General features: G+C 30.8%; 2 protein-coding genes across 8 annotated transcripts; one reads left to right on the forward strand and one right to left on the reverse strand.

Annotated features, from left to right (window-relative positions):
• Positions 1-263: 263 nt before the first annotated feature.
• On the reverse strand, positions 264-19,503 carry LOC145325435 (uncharacterized). 2 transcript variants are annotated; one of them, XM_080168415.1, is made up of 4 exons: positions 19,431-19,503; positions 2,677-2,745; positions 2,343-2,379; positions 264-659 (listed from the first exon to the last, which is right to left on the reverse strand). In XM_080168415.1, exons 1-4 carry the CDS (start codon positions 19,496-19,498, stop codon positions 531-533), a joined length of 303 nt encoding a protein of 100 aa, XP_080024541.1. In that variant the 5' UTR covers positions 19,499-19,503; the 3' UTR covers positions 264-530. The 2 variants fall into 2 exon arrangements, with proteins under 2 accessions (XP_080024541.1, XP_080024542.1); XM_080168416.1 differs by lacking the exon at positions 19,431-19,503 and adding an exon at positions 19,135-19,203.
• LOC145326144 (dolichyl-diphosphooligosaccharide--protein glycosyltransferase 48 kDa subunit-like) lies at positions 4,432-17,779 on the forward strand. Of its 6 annotated transcripts, XR_013881774.1 has the most exons (8): positions 6,446-6,528; positions 8,864-8,944; positions 9,314-9,461; positions 9,801-9,923; positions 10,457-10,592; positions 10,775-10,860; positions 16,184-16,385; positions 16,943-17,779. XR_013881774.1 is itself a non-coding variant. In XM_080169271.1 (6 exons), exons 1-6 carry the CDS (start codon positions 4,569-4,571, stop codon positions 16,951-16,953), a joined length of 492 nt encoding a protein of 163 aa, XP_080025397.1. In that variant the 5' UTR covers positions 4,432-4,568; the 3' UTR covers positions 16,954-17,779. The 6 variants fall into 6 exon arrangements, 4 of the variants coding, with proteins under 4 accessions (XP_080025397.1, XP_080025398.1, XP_080025399.1 ...); XR_013881775.1 differs by lacking the exon at positions 16,943-17,779 and having other exon boundaries at positions 6,445-6,528; positions 10,775-10,865; positions 16,184-16,374; XM_080169271.1 differs by lacking the exons at positions 6,446-6,528; positions 8,864-8,944; positions 9,314-9,461; ... (1 more) ...; positions 10,457-10,592; positions 10,775-10,860 and adding exons at positions 4,432-4,574; positions 4,768-4,847; positions 5,175-5,253; positions 5,538-5,651.
• Position 19,504: the final 1 nt, after the last annotated feature.

Here is a 19,504-nt window from a genome sequence, read left to right on the forward strand (position 1 = left end):
GTCCTGTTTAAAAATATGTTATAAACCTTCCCGGGATCTATGAGAAGCTACTCTGTAAAGGAGAGCCCGATCGGTTCAGCGGTTTGCGAGATCCTTCGGTACACACACAGACATCCTTTTACTTTATTATAAGGATTATAATAAATTATGATTACATGCAACTATTTCTTTTTAAATCATTCTCATAAAAACAAAAAATATAGAAGTTAATTTATAATTTAAAGTAGCTTGACTTAATCAAAATGTTTGATCTTCAGTGTAAAGAACTTTGGTAAAGTCCCTTTCGTGACAACGCCTCTTAAGGGGCGTTTCGACGTATTTTCACAGTAGCTTTTCCTATATTTCTAGCCCTTGCGGGGGGTCTAATCTTGCAGGGCAATCACCTAACCTAAAATAACCTATCAAAGGCAACAGTGAAAATACGACGAAACACCCCTTAAGAAGCGTTGCCACGAAAGGGACTATAACCGAACTTTTTAAAGAAAGTAAAAATTACTTTACTGCGACATTTGAAATCAAAATAATTTAAACTAATTCCTATGTCCAATGAAACAGTACTCCTTTGGTAGAATAAGAAGAATGTAAATAAGAATGAGAATAGTCAAAATGAGACCGTTAGAAGCTGCCTTGTTTCTTATTCTATATCTTGCTGGATCTTTCTAAAAAAACAAGATTTTTTATTTTCATAAATTATATAAGCTCTTTATATAGCCTTTATTAGCCAAAGTTTTCCAAATGACGTCATATTATGATATTAGAGTAATGAATTATTCTAATATGACGTCATTCTGAATACTTTGCCTCTTTTTTATGGGCACTATAAAGCGCTTCTGAATTATAGCACAGCACAGCAATAGTAAAATGATCTAACTTTTCTTTGTTAGTAATCTTATAAACACTTAACATTAAAACATTAAAATCATTAAACACTTTTCAGTTCAAAATTTTTAAAAGCGAAGCTTTTCTATGATTAGGGTTGGTCCGTCCGTACGTCACAGACAGTTAGCTCTGTTCGTTATTTTTGAATTGTCCTATCGATTCCAAAATTTGCATGGTGATTTCTGTAGTAGCTAGGTACGATTTAGAAAGCGTAGCAACTCTATAATCGTTACCAGAATGTCCGTATGTCCATTTTAAAAATGGGGTATTCCTGTCCAGTTTTTTGTTTAGGAATGAATATTTCTTACCCGAGGGAATAAATGATGGACCGATAGGTCATCATTTATTCACGAGGGTAAGAAATATTCATTCCTAAACAAAAAACTGGACAGGAATATCATTCTCATTTAAACAAAAGCTCATTTTTATGCTAGTAAAATGTGGTTTAATTTTGGTTTTTAAATTTCATTTATTTCCCTGGTATAATTTTTCTTTCTTTTAGTAAGTAATAAAAATTATAAAATCTTCCAAAAAAAATTTAAAATCTTCTAAAATCATACCAGGGATATAAATGAGATACCAGGGAAATAAATGAATATTTACATCCACTATTTAAGGGGTTGTTTATATGGGAATGATTGTTTTTAACCTTTTTAACAAGAATTTTTTAAATGATAAAATTATCCGATTTATCTTATTTTTGAAATACTGATTCCTAGGACAACGAAGTACAATGTTATAAGCGTAGCTTCTCTTTAATTAAGTTATAAAAATGTAAGTATGTCCTTAAACAATATCCTGTTTTAAAGCAGTTTTTCAACAGATTTACTTACAATTTATTTTGATTTTTATACATTTATTCAGTTCTGACACTCTACACGTGTTAATGTTCGTTTGTCATTAGACTATAAAAGTTTTAAAGATTTTTAATCAATATAATAGATTTGAAATCTGCATAAAATTTTAAGGATTTTTTATAAAATTCGTTTTTTATATAATTCTTTATTTAAAGGCGCAAATACGATTTAAGTTAATAAATTTTTACCAATAGGATAGCTGGATTGGAAACTACCTACGCTCTAATTGGTTGAATGATGTACGTCACTTAAGCTTCTCCAATCAGAGCGCAGATAGTTTTCAATCCACCAATCACAGATCTCAAAATTATTTAACTTAATTTGTATTTGCACCTTTAATTAAAGAATTATATAAAAAACTAATTTTATAAAAAATCCTTAAAATTTTATGCAGATTTCAAATCTATTATATTGATTAAAAATCTTTAAAACTTTTATAGTCTATTTGTCATACCATTTCAGAGCTTCGCTTTTATGGATGTTGTCATCATTGTTATAAATAAATCAATGCTAGACTAAGTATTTCTTCACTAATTGAAATATGTTTAAATCCATTGATAATGAAAGAGACTTATTTCTAAAATTAAAATTGTAATTAACATTTACCTTGTCATATTTTGGACAAAGCCAGAAACCCAACGAAATTCCTGAGAAAATCATAATTTTATCATTTGCTTTAATACTTTCAAAATTGAACTTTCATTGGCCTGTTTAATTCAAAACAATTATAAAGAATATACTGGTCCCCAAAGTTTAAGAAACACATTATCTCATTTGTTGGCTTGAAAACTTTGGGGACACATGTGAAATCTTGATTAGTGCAAACATTTCCACCAACAATTATAGTATGCATATACATCATAATTGGGGGTGTACATCAAGTTATCTTCAATTGTCTTATCCCTTAACATCCCTGCTTATAAAAGTTTTAATGATTATGATTCCTTGTCTTCCAACAGCAAAAACATAGAGGATTGTTATCAGGGCAAACACAGGAAATACTAAATATCTGAAATTATAAAATTTGCCTCAACATTTCTTTGTTATATTGTATTACTGATTATTTTTAAGTCTTCCTACATTATTTTACTAGCCTCATGTTAGTTAGTACTTTACGACGAGAAGGAAACTGTCCCAATTTTGTATAATTTTTGCGGCACAAGTTCTAATTACGTCATATAAATAGTAAGAGTTGATAGTAATAAAATTAACAACTTATTTTAAAATTACCAATTTTAATGCTTTAAAAAAATATTAAAAATCATAAAAACAATCAATAATTTAAAAAAAACGTATTTGCTTCCTTCGTTTGTAACAAAATTATTTTTTTTGCTACTTTTTAAATAAATTAAATCTTCAATTTTCATTGCTGATCAAAGATCAACAGCTGATCTTTATTTTTATTTTTGTTTTTATAGTTAAAGGGGCGTGTTATAATTTTCATAACAATTTTAAAATTTGTTGTAAATATTAAAATTATTTTAGAAATGCATTATTTAAATATCCTTATACTAAAGTAACAGGATGTTTGTCTGTCTGTCTGTGTGTCTGTCTGTCTGTCTGTGTGTCTGTCTGTGTGTCTGTCTGTGTGTACCGAAGGATCTCGCTAACCGCTGAACCGATCGGGTTCTCCTTAACAGGGTAGCTTCTCATAAGTCCCGGGAAGGTTTTTAACTATTTTGGGGGAGGGTACCACCACCCTCCCAAGAGAAATGACAAAAAAATCGAAATTTAAAAAAACGTTTAGGAGACTTCAACGTCAAATGAAGAGGTATCGTACGGAAAAAAATTATAGTAGAGACTTTATCAAACAAAAACATTTAAAGTGCCACTAGAGGCCTCTAGGGGCGTAGCCGCTAGTTTTAATACTAAAGTAACAGGATGTTTGTCTGTCTGTGTGTCTGTCTGTGTGTACCGAAGGATCTCGCTAACCGCTAAACCGATCGGGTTCTCCTTAACAGGGTAGATTCTCATATGTCCTTGGAAGGTTTTTAACTATTTTGGGGGAGGGTACTACCAACCTCCCAAAAGAAATGACAAAAAAATTTAAAATTTTTTTAAAATCTGGGAGACTTCAGCGTCAAATAAGGTGGTATCATACATAAAAAATTACCTTTAACAAACAAAAACATTTAAAGTGCCACTAGAGGCCTCTAGGGGCGTAGCCGCTAGTCCTATAATATAAAGTACTAAGCTTTTTTGTTTGTAGCGAAGGATCTCGCTTAACACTGAACCGATATGGTTCTCCTTTAGAGGGAAGCTTCTTATAGGCCCTGAGATGGTTTTTGACTATTTTATTTTTATAAATAAGCCTGGGTATGGTTTTAAGCTATTTTTCTCCCCTTCCTAGGCCCTAGATGCTAGGGGCGCAAACGCTAGTTTTAAGAAAAGTGATTGTTCTCATAATTATTTAATCATATGGTCTTGCCGTCTGTCTGTTTGTAACGATTAGTTTTTGACAGCGGAAATAAGGGAAAGAACCCATAAATTGGACACAAGAGGTACTCTCTCCAGTGTACGGGGGAAGGTCAAGTGAGCAGAGCGTCGGGGAAGGGGGTTACTGAAAGCCTTTATCTCTTAATGTGTTTTCTGCGGCCAAAAATAAATGGTGGGGTATTGGATGAGAGGGGATGACCTTTCCCCCTAGTTTAAAGTATTAAAGGGAAGGGGGATTCCCATTACGTGCCTAGTGTGGTGCTTCAAGGTATAAGAAGTTAAAATCAACATTCACAAGTTTTGATAGGTTTATGTTTTTAAGTATAAGTGAAAATAAAGAAAGATGTATTATATGACTACAAATAAAGTGGACTGAAAGATAAATAGATACCTAAAATGTGGGTAAAGTAATTTTCAACCTAATTTTTTAACCATCATTTATTGAATTTTAAACATGTAGGCGACCAAAAGTTTAATTCTTTTAAGGTCTTAAGTATACTTTTAATCTAAAGTGTTTTTATCATTGAACCCCCCTTTCCCTTACTCTTTCGATAAAACGGTATAATAATGAAATTAATGTTTTTTTCTTATTCAGGAGCATGGAGTTCTCCATGTGGATGGAATCCAACATTCTAAGCTTGGTGAAGGAAGTGCCCCTGAGTTCTATACTATCAGGTTTGTCACTTATTTATAAGCACATTTTAACAATTTGTTACCTACCTCTACGTAATGGATACTTAATTACTTGGATCTTACACCAGATTTTAATGTTCTCCAATTGAGTGAAACTTGTAGCGGGCTAATTAACGATTCCGACCTTCCTCTTCCTTTTTTCTTCCCCTCCCATCCTATTGAATAGACGAACTGACCAATAACCGATTCCTTTAGCAAACTAATTTGATGACAATTTTTCCATTTTTATAAGCTTTCCCAGAACATATAAGAAGCCACACTGTAAAGGAGAAACATATCTACACACCCACAAAATTTTTATTTCCTTAGGGAGATGGTTCAGTTCTATATTGACGTGAAAGAGAAGGTGAATGGAGAATGGGTACCCTACCAGGCCACGGATATGCAGGTCAATATTTTATTTTTCATACTTCCGAATTTTTTTAGTGTTTATAATCTTAAACTAAATTTACAAATTGAGCTTAAGTACCTACCTAGGTACTTTCCAAGTTCGTTTGCTTAAACACCTACATCTTAATTGGTTTGTACAAATAGTATTGTCATAACTTTTCAACCAACTTTTGAAGGATAATTTTATATTGTTCATCATGATTGAGGATGCACATCAATAATTTATTTTCCATTATCTTTTCCTTGAAGATCCCAGAATTGTGATCATACTCTTAATTTCAGGTTGAGTTTGTTAGGATTGACCCCTTTGTTCGCGCTAACATGCAAGTGAGCAAGGGAGGTCTCATCAGTGCCAAGTTTAAGATCCCAGATGTATACGGTGTCTACCAGTTTAAGGTAACGATAACTGAAATAAGGGAGGGAGTAGCTCTTTCCAAATTTTGTGTGTCACTAATTAACTCTTACAATTGATATAGAAAAGTATCCTTTTACATGTTGGAATATTTTAAAATTCACGTATGGTTACATTACGCTTTTGCTAACTCTTATTAGAGTCATTATCATATAGATGGGAGTTTTGCTCATAGAGTACATGGAAATCTTTGAATAATTATTTTTATTGCATCTAATTTTTCTGTAGAACATCGTTTCCTAATTTCAAAATTTTAATTTTAGGTTAATTACCATCGCCTTGGTCTGACCCTTATCGCCACCTCAACCTCAACCTCAAGTGTCAGTCCGCCCACTGCGCCACAACCAATATGAGCGATTCATACCATCCGCCTACCCCTACTACGCGTCCGCCTTCAGCATGATGTTTAAAGTGTTCGTGTTCTCCTTCGTGTTCCTTTACCATAGCGATGAAACTAAGAAAACTGAATAAACTGGGCAATAAAATCCTTACCTAATAATATCCCCAATAATTTACGAAATAAAAAATTTGGATTTCCAATTATTAACAGCAAGTAATTAAACAATGATATCTTTTGTACGTTATACATGACTTGATTGTTTTAGCATTTTTATTTCCCCCTCCCCTTTTGTTAACTGTGATTGTTCAGAAGCGTGTGATTTTATTTATTTTTCCTTTTATAATTGTAATATTTGTAGGTATTTGTTATTGATCACATCTTTCACTGATTTTATTTGATTGTCGTCTGCAGATTTGTTTGAGCTTGTTTTATGTAATTGTTTTGTTTGTTTTTCATAGACAATGTCCGCTCCAGTACCTGTTCCTATTGCCCATGCCTCCAAGAACCTATCAATACTCCAGGTAGATATTTACTCCAGGTAGTCAGATAGATTATACTCCTAGTTGTCTAGATAGATAAATAGAAACTCCTAGTAGACTAGATTGTCCCTGCCTCCAAGAACCTATCAATACTCCAGGTAGATAGATACTCTTTGTACTTATAGTCTAGATATTTAGATAGATACTCCTAGTTGTCTATATAGATAGATTTTCCTAGTAGACTTGATAGCCCCTGCCTCTAAGAACCTATCAATACTCTAGGTTTGCATAGATAGATACACCTTCACAGTTATGGAATCTCGACCACAAAGATTTTTTTATCCAATCTTGACAAGTGAGGTATTTTTGGAAAGAGGAATATACATAGAAAACGCCTATGTAAATTAGAAAATCCGCAGAAATCACATTTGCAAGTTATTTGCAAAAATCTGCAATGTTAATTTGCAAAATTTATTTCATGCCTTAAATGACAGATTTAGAATAAAATCTTTTTATGAAACATGTTTATCTTTAAGTTTAGAACATAATTAAGGCAAAAAAATTTCTTTAGTGTTACTTTTTTCACCTTATATAGGAAAAAAGCAGTTTCTCACAATTTATGATAAAAAAAATTATAGGTACAAAAATATGTTTTTTTTATGTAAACACAATAATTAGCATAAAATATATTATCCTAAATGTAAAAATCAGATATAGAATCATTTTTATAGTCAATATAGTGCAAAAAGTAACCAAGACATTTTTGCATAATATGAAAATCTAAAGAAAATAGTTCTTTTTGCTTTTGATATACATATCAGATAAATGTATATAAAATTAGTGATCAAAAACTATAAAACATGTTATAAGTTTTTTCAACACTGTCATTGATTAAATTGCACTTTTAGGTTTAAACTGTTTTTAACCTATTTTTAAAACATATATCAAAAATATACTATGACACCAGTAGAATTAAACTGCAGAGCCTAAATTTGAATTAAGTCCCCGATAAACTTTATTGAGGGGATTTAAAAATTAATTTTACTGTTGCTGTGGTCTTTTTTGATCAGAGCAAAAGGTCTTTTTTTATTTGGGTAAAATTCGTAGCTTTTAGAGTGTTTTGCTTCATATATATAGTATTCTGGTATAGAGTAAAATTAGGCCTTTAGATTTCATCTAAATTAATTCATTAAAAACTTAATTTTTTACAATATATCAATGAATTAACTTTATCGTGCTTGTTTTCCATCACTTATTTAAAACACAAAAAAATTGGCTGTAAAGGGTTAAATAGTGAAAGATGACAACAAACGTTTACGCAATACAACAAATTTTTTTTGTCACATATACAAATATGATAAAATATAAGATTATTCAAACTTATTTTTTTAAATATTTTTAAAAAGCATGTATCTTTTATGTGTATAGTTTTCATTCTTTTCATTTTAATTAAATAAAAATTATTTAACTACATTGGAAATAAGTCACTTTGTGAAAACACTCTTTTTTGAATTGTAAAAAACTGAAATGAAACGAGACTTCTAATTGGTTCAGACTTCAGAATAATATGTTTTATTTTAATGTTAAATTTCTTCTATATAAATTATTGTTTTAGAAAAAAATTATTTGCATCGAACAGAGTAGAGTTTTTATTATTGTATTGATATAATCTGGATCACATCAAATTGTTCTGTAAGAAACAATTTAACCCCAAACTAAAAAATGCTTTTGCTTCCATCAAAATGATCACAGCAACATATAAAATTGATTTTTAAATCCCCCCAAAAAAGTTTATTGGGGACTTAATTCAAATTTGGGCTCTGCAGTCTGATTCTACTGGTGTCATAGTATATTTTTGATATATGATAAAAAAATAGGTTAAAAACAGTTTAAGAATTGCCAAAGTATTGCATAAAAACTCTTTTTATGTAGTAATTAAACAAAATAAATGCCAAAAAAACAACTACAAAATGGCCTACTGCATTATAAAAAACGCCTTATTGTTGATTTGAATTTATTTTGTTTAATAACTTTTTAAAAAAGAGTTTTTATGTGCAACTTTGGTAATGAGTAAACCTAAAAGTGCATTTTAATCAATGATAGGGTTGAAAAAAGTTATAACTTGTTTTATAGTTTTTGATCACTAATTTTTTATACATTTATCTGATATGTATATCAAAAGCAAAAAGAACTATTTTCTTTAGATTTTCAAACTTTGCAAAAATGTCTTGGTTACTTTTTGCTCTATATTTGCTCTAAAAAGGAGTCTATATCTGATTTTTACATTTAGGATGATAGATTTTATGCCAATTATTGTGTTTACATCAAGAAAAAACATTATTTTTATTCCTATATTATATTATTATATAATATTTAGAGCAAACAAGGGGTCTACGGCTGCCGAGTATACTGCTAGTCTCAAGAAAATTTATACATTCTCTACTGTACAGGGTTTTTGGTAAGTATTTGTTAAGCATTGCAACATAATAATTTTTTGGGCCAAATAAAAATATTTGAAGACAAATAAGTTAGGTTATTTGATTTTGAAGTCAAAAGAAAAACCGAGAGTTTTATTCATTCTCATATTTTTTTATTTTTTTGGTTGAATGTTGATTTTTAATATTTTTTTTTCAATCAGTATACTAAGCGTCTATAGTATAATAATTGTCCTTTACAAGGATATTTTACATGGGCTTTATAATAGTTTAATGAAAAAAAGATTGGTCTGTACAAACTAATTTTTAAAACTAAATCGACCAGACGAAGGGGGATTATTATACATACTAGCATTTTAGTTTATTCTAAATTAGACTTTTCTTTACTTTAGGTCTGTGTTTAATCATATCCCCGCATGTCATGATCTTCCAATCAGAAGTTATTATCACCTGATGAGGGAGGAGAGACAGCCCCTGTGGGAGGACCCCGTCATCTCCAAGGGTGGCACCTGGAGGCTCAAGTGCTACAAGAAGGACACTGTAAGTTAGATGTTTGTCATTATGAATAGGGTGATGTTGGCGAATTTTTGACAAGCTGAGTAATTTTGGCCGGGGACAAATAACGATGTAGGCCTCCTGTAAATTGTTGGAGAACATAATAGACAAGGACAAATTTTAATATTTTAGATCAACGTTATACATACCTACTTTTTGGATCTTTTTCTTTTTTTTTGCATTAATCTGCCAAAATTAAGCGCTTTTCACGTGATTTTCATCAAGTTGTTGTTAAAACAAATAGTCATTCTATGTGTTATCAAGGAATCCAAATAAAAGAAATAGATACGTTTTACAGAAAAAATCACCCTGTTGCATTTTTAGGTTCATGTCTGGAAGGAGCTTCTATTGGCCGCCATTGGAGAACAATTTGACTCCTCCCTGGCCCCTGGAGACAATATTGCGGGGCTCTCTGTTTCCCCTCGCCCCAGGGATGATCTTATACAGGTCTGATAAACTATTAGGGTTCTTTATACCCCTGAAAAAATTTGAATTGCTAACAATTGTATAGTATAAAAACATAAAATAAAACACTTTGGGTCAAGGGGGGGGGGGAGGAAGTTTTGACACATTTGCGTAAAAATATTTGGCGAAGAATATTGGTCTAGTTATTTGAGACATCTTTCCACGGATAATAAAATGAAAATTTGTAAGATTATTTCCAATTATGATTTTATTTTATTATTCATAGAATATTGATTAATATAGCCGAAAAATAAATTGCGAGCATATTGGTCTAGTATTTGAGACATCTTTCCGCGGATACTAAAATGAAAATTTATAAGATTAATTCCAATTATGATTTTATTTCATTATTTATAGAAAATTGTCTACATAAATTTTAGTATTGCTTAGAACCGGTTCTAATCCACCGGATAAATTTCAAAGCTATACTTAAGTAAATGTCAAATTGACATTAATGCCAAAAAATGACAATTAAACTTGTATGTATTCTTAAAAATCTTTTTATTCAATTTTAGGATGGGTTAAGTGCGGCCATTATGGAATCCCTAAACAACGCTGCCACAGCCTTATCAAAAACCCCCGAAGCTGGCAATTTTGTTGGCCTACCACAACCCACCATGTTGACATCACAACCACAACAAATGGACACAGGTATGGAAGAAGCTTTTATAGTACCTAGTGCACAAACTTCATTAATATTCCGTTGTTCCTCCGTAACATCATATGCATTCTATTTCAAGTATATTTCTTAGATTAAGACACCATTCATTTGTTAATGTTATTTAATTGTTATTTATTCCGTTTCCCATGAAAAAATTGTGTTTAACTTACAGGTTCCACGATGCCCTGATCGATGTGTTGCGCCAGAGGTACAGAGACCATTGGTTCCCTGAGAAGCCAGTTAGGGATCCAGTTTCAGGTTAGGTCAGTTATAAACCTTCCTGAGGAGGGGGGGGTGTCTAAACATTTGAATTTAATTTAGCTAACAGCATATTTTTTACTAGTTAATTTGTTAAACTTTATTTGTATGGCATATATTTGAAAGAATTTCAATTTTGTACCACGTAGTTTTGAAAATATTAAAACTTAAAAATCTTCTTTTCATAATATTTAAAAAGACGATTTTCAAGTCTTGATATCTTAAAAACTACGTGGTAGAAAATTGAAATTCTTTCAAATATATGCCATATAAATGTAGTTTAACTAATTAACCAGGAAAAAATATGCGGTTCACTAAATTAATTTCATATGCCTTTCGTGAAACTACCCCTTTACAAATTAAACCTCTATTTACTCCAAGACAAGGATCTAATAATATTTTAAAGCAAATTTTACATAAAAAACGTAAAAAAATCTGAAGTAAGGGGGGGGGGGGTTTAATGGAACCATCTCGTTTAAATAATTCTTGATAGGGTAGTACAAAATAGCAGCGTGTGCAAGCTGTAAATCAATAAATAAAAGGCGTATATCAATTAACCCATTAGTGACGAACCGGCTTTTAACGCCCGGTTCCAGAAAATGCCAAAAAAAACTGGTTTTCAGTTTCAGGATTGAATCATGCTCGCATGAGCCTACCCTTTACTGCGCTGTTTTTCAATTCCCCCCAGAGAGAAGCGTTTCTATCTATTAGGTCGGCCACAATCTTTCATCGAAAATGGGTGAACCAAAAAAAACAAGGTGATTTAAAATACCCCTTCTAACTTTTTTGTTTATGAAGTAAAGTTAGTGATTTTTTTCGTGAAATTTAAAGTTTATTGGCAACTACATTCATTTGTGAAATCGTTTTATTCAAATTATTATTTTTTATATGATTTTTTTATCGTTTAATTATGTTCTATGTAAATCCGGTTCGGCGTGAGTAAAAATACCCGAAAGTTTTATTGCCCGGCTCGGCGTGAGTAAAAATACCCGGTTTTAACTTTTCAACCATTAGATATATTAGATATTTTTTATCAATTATTATTCTCTTCAAATGTAAAAATTTCTTTATTTCCCAATGATAAATATAATTGATAGATAGATAAATAAAAGGATCAATAGATAGATAGATAGACTGATATATAGGGATAAGACAATGGCCGATAAATTTATGTAGATTCCCAATGATAATCAACAATTGTTAGATAGATAAATAAAAGGATGGATGGATAGATAGATAGACTGATATATAGGGATAAGACAATGGCCGATAAATTTATGTAGATTCCCAATGATAATCAACAATTGTTAGATAGATAAATAAAAGGATGGATGGATAGATAGATAGACTGATATATAGGGATAAGACAATGGCCGATAAATTTATGTAGATTCCCAATGATAATCAACAATTGTTAGATAGATAAATAAAAGGATGGATGGATAGATAGATAGACTGATATATAGGGATAAGACAATGGCCGATAAATTTATGTAGATTCCCAATGATAATCAACAATTGTTAGATAGATAAATAAAAGGATGGATGGACAGATAGATAGATATATCTTGGTTTAGACTTTATTACATAAATATTTTTATCACATTTAATGTGAGAATGTTGATATTATCATATTCAAAATAAATGCTGTAATAAGCTTTAAAATATTTAAACACTAGTCTCTCATTGGACACAAAATGACGTCCAATAAGAAAAAGGAATAAAAATATTGGAAAGAAAATTATTTTATTTCAAAATTAATTCTTGGCATTTTGGAATAAAAAATATAGGGGAAAGAAAATTATCTATTTCAAATTTATTTCTGGTCTTGAAATAATATTCATTATTTTATTTTAATTCGAGTGTCAACCAATAAGAAATAGGCATGCTGTTTTAAAAGTTTGGAATAAAAATTATTATTTTTTGTCAATTCCTTTTTTCAAAGTATAAAATGAGAATAAATTTTCCAACATCATTATTGATTTCTAATTTAACATTTCATACAGTGGGTAATATTTATTTCAACTTTTTTTGTCATTCAAAATCAAGTGTCACAAAAATAATAATATTTAACATAAAAAAGAAATTTTTAAAATAATTTTGTTTTCTTCATTTGTTGAAGATTTAAGCCCAAGCTTTTTCTGAGGGGGGAGACCCCCCTCAACCCCCCCTCTCCTGAGGGGGGAAACCCCCCTCAACCCCCCCCTGACGCTCTCTTCTTTAAATCTTTCATTATTTCTGTAATTTATTCTAACTATCTTATAAATTTCAAAACATGAGATAAAAAGGAAATAATTTGCTGTACATTATTAAAAAATTTAAAAATTGTAAAAAAAATTCCAACATGATCTTTAAATTTTAAATACAAGAATATTTTTTCCTATATGATATGTTAAATTTAAATACAGGAATAATTTTGTACTGTGGAATAGAAGAAATAAATGCTGTACATTAGAGTGGCTTGATTTTCAATGATTTTCTAATTTAAAATGTGCTACATACACTTTCTGTCTGAACATCATATAAAAGACCAAAAAATGAAAAGAAAATATTTTGAATAATGGGGAGGCTCACTGATGCATGTAAACTTTTAGAAAGACACTTGTGGGGAGAATTTTTTTTTTTTTTTTTTTTTGGGGGGGGGGCAATTATTTTTCTTTCAAAGTATAGCTTTATGCACCTTCCCAATTTTGTCTTGAAGAGTAGAATAAGAATAAAAGATCTGTTTTTAAAACTATTGATCCTAGCAAGAAAAATCCATAGATAAATTTAAAAGCCAAGAGATTTTACATTTAATTTAAGATTTTTCATGCTTGGATGAATATTTTTTAAAACCAATTTGATATTCTTATATTAATCAACAAGACAAATTCAAAAAGATGCATAAAGCAATACTTTGAAAGAAAAAAAGTTGCACCTCCAGAATAAACTTCTAAAATTTTTAATGCATTGAAACACCTTCCCCCCATTTCCCCTCAAGGACAAAATCAATTTTTTATATTTAGGTTTCTTATATGACGTTTAAACTGTAGATGTTGATTACAAATTCAATGTCCAAAATTGATCCACTCTACTGTACATTGTTATAATTTAATATTTGATGTGGGTATAAACATTAGACATAGATGGTTAATCTGACCCCATTTTTTTCTTAAATAGAAACCTTTGTTCACTTTTTGTTGTATATGAAATACAGCCCTATAGGCAACATTATTTGCAACTAAATTTTGCAATGAAATAATTTTTAGAAAGATAACTTTATTATAAGAAATTAAATTATTTATAACTAACTTATTATATGTTGTGTCATACGCTTCACATTATATGATGGAAGAAATATTTTCTTCAAATATTTCACCCAAGGAAAGCTTTAACCTAAGATATTCAACAATTTATAGCTGATACATAATGTAAACAAAATTCCCTTGTGCTGTCTCTAGGTTATCTCTATTGTAAAAATGAACGTACAAAAGAGGAGGAGAGAGAGAAGGAAATAGACAGAAAAGTGAGGGAGGGGGGAGGGGGAAGAAATATAAAGAAAAATAGACAGAGATATTTATTGTTCACCCTTAGATGATGTAAATTTTTTGATAGACTTTTTTGAATTTAAGAAAAAGATAGAGAATGAGACAAAACCAAGTATCGTATTTTATTAATATTGCTTATACAAGAAAGGTCATTCAAAATTATTTCACCAATATTAAGGTCAAGTGACAAAAATTTAAATTTCCACCTACTTCGCCCCCAGAGGGGGCAATAGTAGAAGGAAAATTCAAATTTTGATCACATGACCAAAATTGTTGAAATAATTTTAATATCCTTTCTAGCATTCACAATATTACGAAAATATGATAAATAACTATTAAGGGGTGGGGGGGGGGGGGGGGATATGTTTTTTTCTCTCAAAAAAAACAATACTATTTTAAATTTTGATTATCTTTTCATAGCCCTACAGGATGGGGGCATAACACACGAAAATTCAATTATTATTACTTGTAAATATGATGGTTTTAGGCCATTTTCATTATCTTGTCATCGCCTTCAGGATGGTGGCGTAACTAACCAGTATTCTATGTAAATTTGATGGTTTCAGGCCATTTTGCTTATCTTGACATTTCCCCACAGGATGGGGGCGTAACTAACCAGTATTCTATGCAAATTTGATGGTTTTAGGCCATTTTTGTTATCTTGATATTACTGTATTATTCTATTCTTTTGTTTGTGATATTTTTTAAATACTTTAGGCCAAAGATATGTAATAAGTCTTTTCTAGTCTTTCCTTTATCAATAAAAATTATATTTTATTATATATATGTCAATTACTGATACTACTAGAATAGTTGCTACTCTATAATTCACTTTGGACGTTCAAAAATTACATTATCAATATCCCTCCCATTATTATCAATACAAATATTAGCAAAAGTTTTAAAACTTCCTCGAAATGGGCTTTTTTAACCGAAAACGGCGGCACCTATACATAATTATTCGTTGACTTAAAAACTTTGAGGATGTTAGTCAATTTGATTCATTGATTCATTAAGTTGAGTGATCAAACATTTTAACAAGTAATTTTAATCTAAAGAAGGGGAAATTTTGAGTATCATTATAATATTATTGGGGTTGTACATCAATTTTTCTTCCATTGTCTCATCCCTCTAGATACCTGTTAATTCACTCTACAAAAATTTCCGTCGAAAGTTTAAAAGAAATTAAAACTGTAAGTGGATGGGGGTAAATATTCTTTCTCTCTCCCCCCTTTGTTATACCATGAAATAAGAAAACGTAATTATAAAATATTGGGGACTAGTGTAATAAACAGCCTAATGACCTAATATTTTTTTTTTTTGGGGGGGGGGGTGGGTCCTAGGGGCGCTTTCTCTTTCCTTTCTACTTTCTTTTCCCTCCCCTAAAAAAAGAACCTTAGGTCCTTAGATGCTATCCTGTAAAAGAGAACCATATCAGTTCAGGGGTTAGCGAGATCCTTTGGTATGATCAGACAGACATCTTGTTACTTTATTATAAGGATATGATTTAAGGTTGAGGAAGGAGATGGTATATCCGCTGGATTAGAACCAGTTTTCAGTCATACTATCTGCATAATATCCGATGAAAGCTGTCTATAATACGTTGATATAAATAATATATAAAACTTAGGGATCTAAAAGGGATAAGACAATGACGGATAAATTGATGTACATCCCAAATGCTAAGACACAAAATTAACACTTTTATAGAATACAATTATTGGTTGAAACGTTTAAAAACTCTACTTAATGAACCAACCAATCAAAATTCATTAATAGTTAATATATTTTTTCAGAAAAGCCAACCAGAGGCCGTGGGAGTGTCCTACAACTGCGCATGTTGTAGCGGTCATGGTGGTAACGGCGGAGGCGGCAGTGTAACATTCAACGCCGCATTTAATAGCCGTTTTTGTGACATGCAGTACGCTGGAAAAAATGCGGAAGTGTTTAGTAACCGGACAACAGTTAAAAACACCGCCGTCGATAAGGGGGAGGGGGGTTAATGCAACAATCTCGTAATCAGTGAGCAAATGGTACTTAGAATTCGAATTTCAATCTCAACTTTTGTATGAGTAAATCCTTGATAGGTCTATTTTCCCTAAATCGAACAAAAAGTTGGAAAAGTAACGGCTAACAGCTTGCGGATAGCCGTTTTGCCATTTTTTGGATATCTATATTGCAAATTTGTCGTGAAACCTATCTCCACATAATACTCTTTTCCACTCCAAAACGCTATTAAACGGTTCTAGACGGTAGCTGTAGTACTAGAAGTTTTAAAAATGGTTATTGCTATCATTTAACATGAATTAAACCAAAAATATGTTTAAAAAGTTGATTCCTACATAATTGATGATGGATTTACCCTGAAAATACGCAAAAAAACGACTGAACGGCTGAGCCGCCAGCCGTTACTTTTCCAACTTTTTGTTCGATTTAGGAAAAACTTTACCTACCAAGGATTACTCATGCAAAAGTTCAGATCGAAATTCGAATTCTAAGTGCCATTTGCTCACTGATTACGAGATGGTTGCATTAACCCCTCCCCCCCCCCTTAGTGAAATTTTAATGAACCTGGTCCAATCCGTTAAAGTCACACCACAAAACTCATGTATAGAATATCAACTATATAAATGATTAATTATCAAAAAAACAAAAAAGAGTAACCTTATTTGATAAAATTAATTTTAGAACTTTTAGATTATATACCAGTTTGTTTGAAATAATTGCTAGTCTAAAAATATAAATTATGCATATCTTTTTGGTTTTTTTGTACAATTTCAATTGTTTGTTTAAAAAAGTGGAATGTCATCATTTTTTACCCTTATTTTCATATGAAAAGAGTTAATTTTTGATGTTTTACATAATGAAATAGTTGTTTATATAAATGTTAAAAAAACAGTCAAACCTTTTTTACTATTTGTCTCAGGGTATGTAAACATTGCATTTACTTTTTTACATAAAAACTAATTAGAAAACATGGACAAATCAAACTTTTCATTTTAAAAAACTAAAGAAAAGTTCCCAAAGATGAAAACAAAAAATATACCTTACATAATCAAAAGCTTTACTTTTTTATCCCTTTTTTATTTAATTTTCAAAATCTAGTTAATGTTGTTTATAATTGTTTTTTTTTATTGTGATAAAGTATAAAATGTTGTATTTTTTGTATATTAATAGTCATATATTGCATCGTATTATAGTCAGCTTTCTGTAGATAATGAAAATTAAAAGCTTAAAATCAGTTTTGTTATACCTGCCGTTTAGAGCTTCGATTTTATGGATGTTGTCATCCTTGTTTTCACCATGATTTGTGAAATTATATAGCCTTTTTTAAAGTTTGTAGTTGTTATGTATATACAATTATTTATGTTTAATAAAAATTAAAACTGTTATTTTTTTTCTGTTTTAAGACTTTTGAAAAACTATTTGGTAGACCCGGTCGACCGATACACATTGCCCATAACTAAGAATATTTAGACAGTTTAGGCTTTTAGGTAACGTTAGTTTATAAAGGTTATAATTGACCCGCAGAGTTAAGCTCCTCGATTAGGTAATTAAAGGGGTAGAAGTGCCTTGGAGAGTTAGCCACCTATGGGTGGCTATAAATAGGTGAAAAATGTCAAATTAATGGGCATTCGGGGAAATGTAATTAAATCAACTAGATCCAGAAAGTCTAGTGCAGATAATATCCTCTAAAAATTTAAGATGCCGTCATAGCCATGGGACGCAGTTTTTATTTCAATACTGTTTCCATGCTTTTCTGAACACGAATAAAATATAACGCATAATCCTTATACTAAAGTACCATATGTCCCGTGAAAGTTTTTAACTATTTTGGGGGAGGGTACCACCACCCTCCCAAGAGAAATCACAAAAAATCGAAATACATAGACATATTTTAAATATAAAAAAAAAATTAAGTGCCACTAAAGGCATCTAGGTGCGTAGCCGCTAGCAGTCATATATTTCAGTTCTGTTTTTAAATATAAATTAGTTCGAGTAAGAAGAAAGTTCTTTTTGTACTTCGTTGATTTCTCTTTATGTTGTCTATTTTCTCTATGTTAGGATATGGCCCTGTAGGGGCAATAAACAAGCAAAATACAAAATTCTACCTATATCCTATCCAAGCTGGATGAATTTAAAAGTTAATTATTTTCTAGAAAATACAAATTAATTTATCTATGGAAAGGCAACATAAAGTAGATTTACAAAGAGCATAGCAAACATTGCAGTTTGCACTCGTTGCATCTTTATATATGATTTTTTTTGTCTAATCAACTCAGCCTATTATAGTAAGAAAGCCCCCTTTTCTCCCATCTCTTTTGAAGAGATTTTCTTCACCCCTTCCCTTTCTCTTTCCCGAAACGTATGTGACGTAACTAAAACTTGTGCCGCAAATATTATACAAAATTGGGACAGTTTCCTTCTCGTCGTACTTTACAAATGTATGTAGAATATATGTGGATATTATAAAAGGGGAAAAATTGTCCTCAATTTAGCTTGCTGTTTCACAAAGAGGGGAGGGATGGAGTTGATTGTTATTTTAGTCCGCTACATGGTTAACTTTTTTTAGAGAATATGAAAATCTGGTGTAAGATCTAGGTAATACTAAATCTATTACTATGCAGTTTCTTTGCTTTTTTTCACATGGAATAAGTAAAGCTTACATATGGAGAATATCCTTGGGGAAAAAGTTCAACTTACTCCTATCACATCACTAGTAAATTAGTAATAAATGACAGTATACCTTAAAACAACAATAAGCAAGGCAAGAAAGAGAAGTCTGATAGATTGATCAATACAATTAGCTGACATTACTCTACATTTACAGGTCTTAGCTTTTATTTCAATTATCATTTTAAAAAATTTAAATTCGCCAAACAGATACTTGGACTAATAAATTTTTTTTAATAAGCTCCTTTTTATGACGTCGCACGCTGATTTTTGAACAACTTTCTTCAAGTATTTATTACATCATTATGGCGTTATAAAGAGCTTAGATTTTGAACACAGTAAAAATGTTATTGTGCCAAAAAAACTGACCTAATAATTGTAACAATAAGAGCTATGCTGAACAATCTCAAAGTTTGGTCAAAACAATTAGCCAGCATCACCCT

The sequence above is a fragment of the Acartia tonsa genome, chromosome 8 (genome assembly GCF_053477335.1).
Source record: "Acartia tonsa isolate MP-2025a chromosome 8, ASM5347733v1, whole genome shotgun sequence".
In the NCBI taxonomy this organism is placed as follows: Eukaryota; Metazoa; Arthropoda; class Copepoda; order Calanoida; family Acartiidae; genus Acartia; species Acartia tonsa.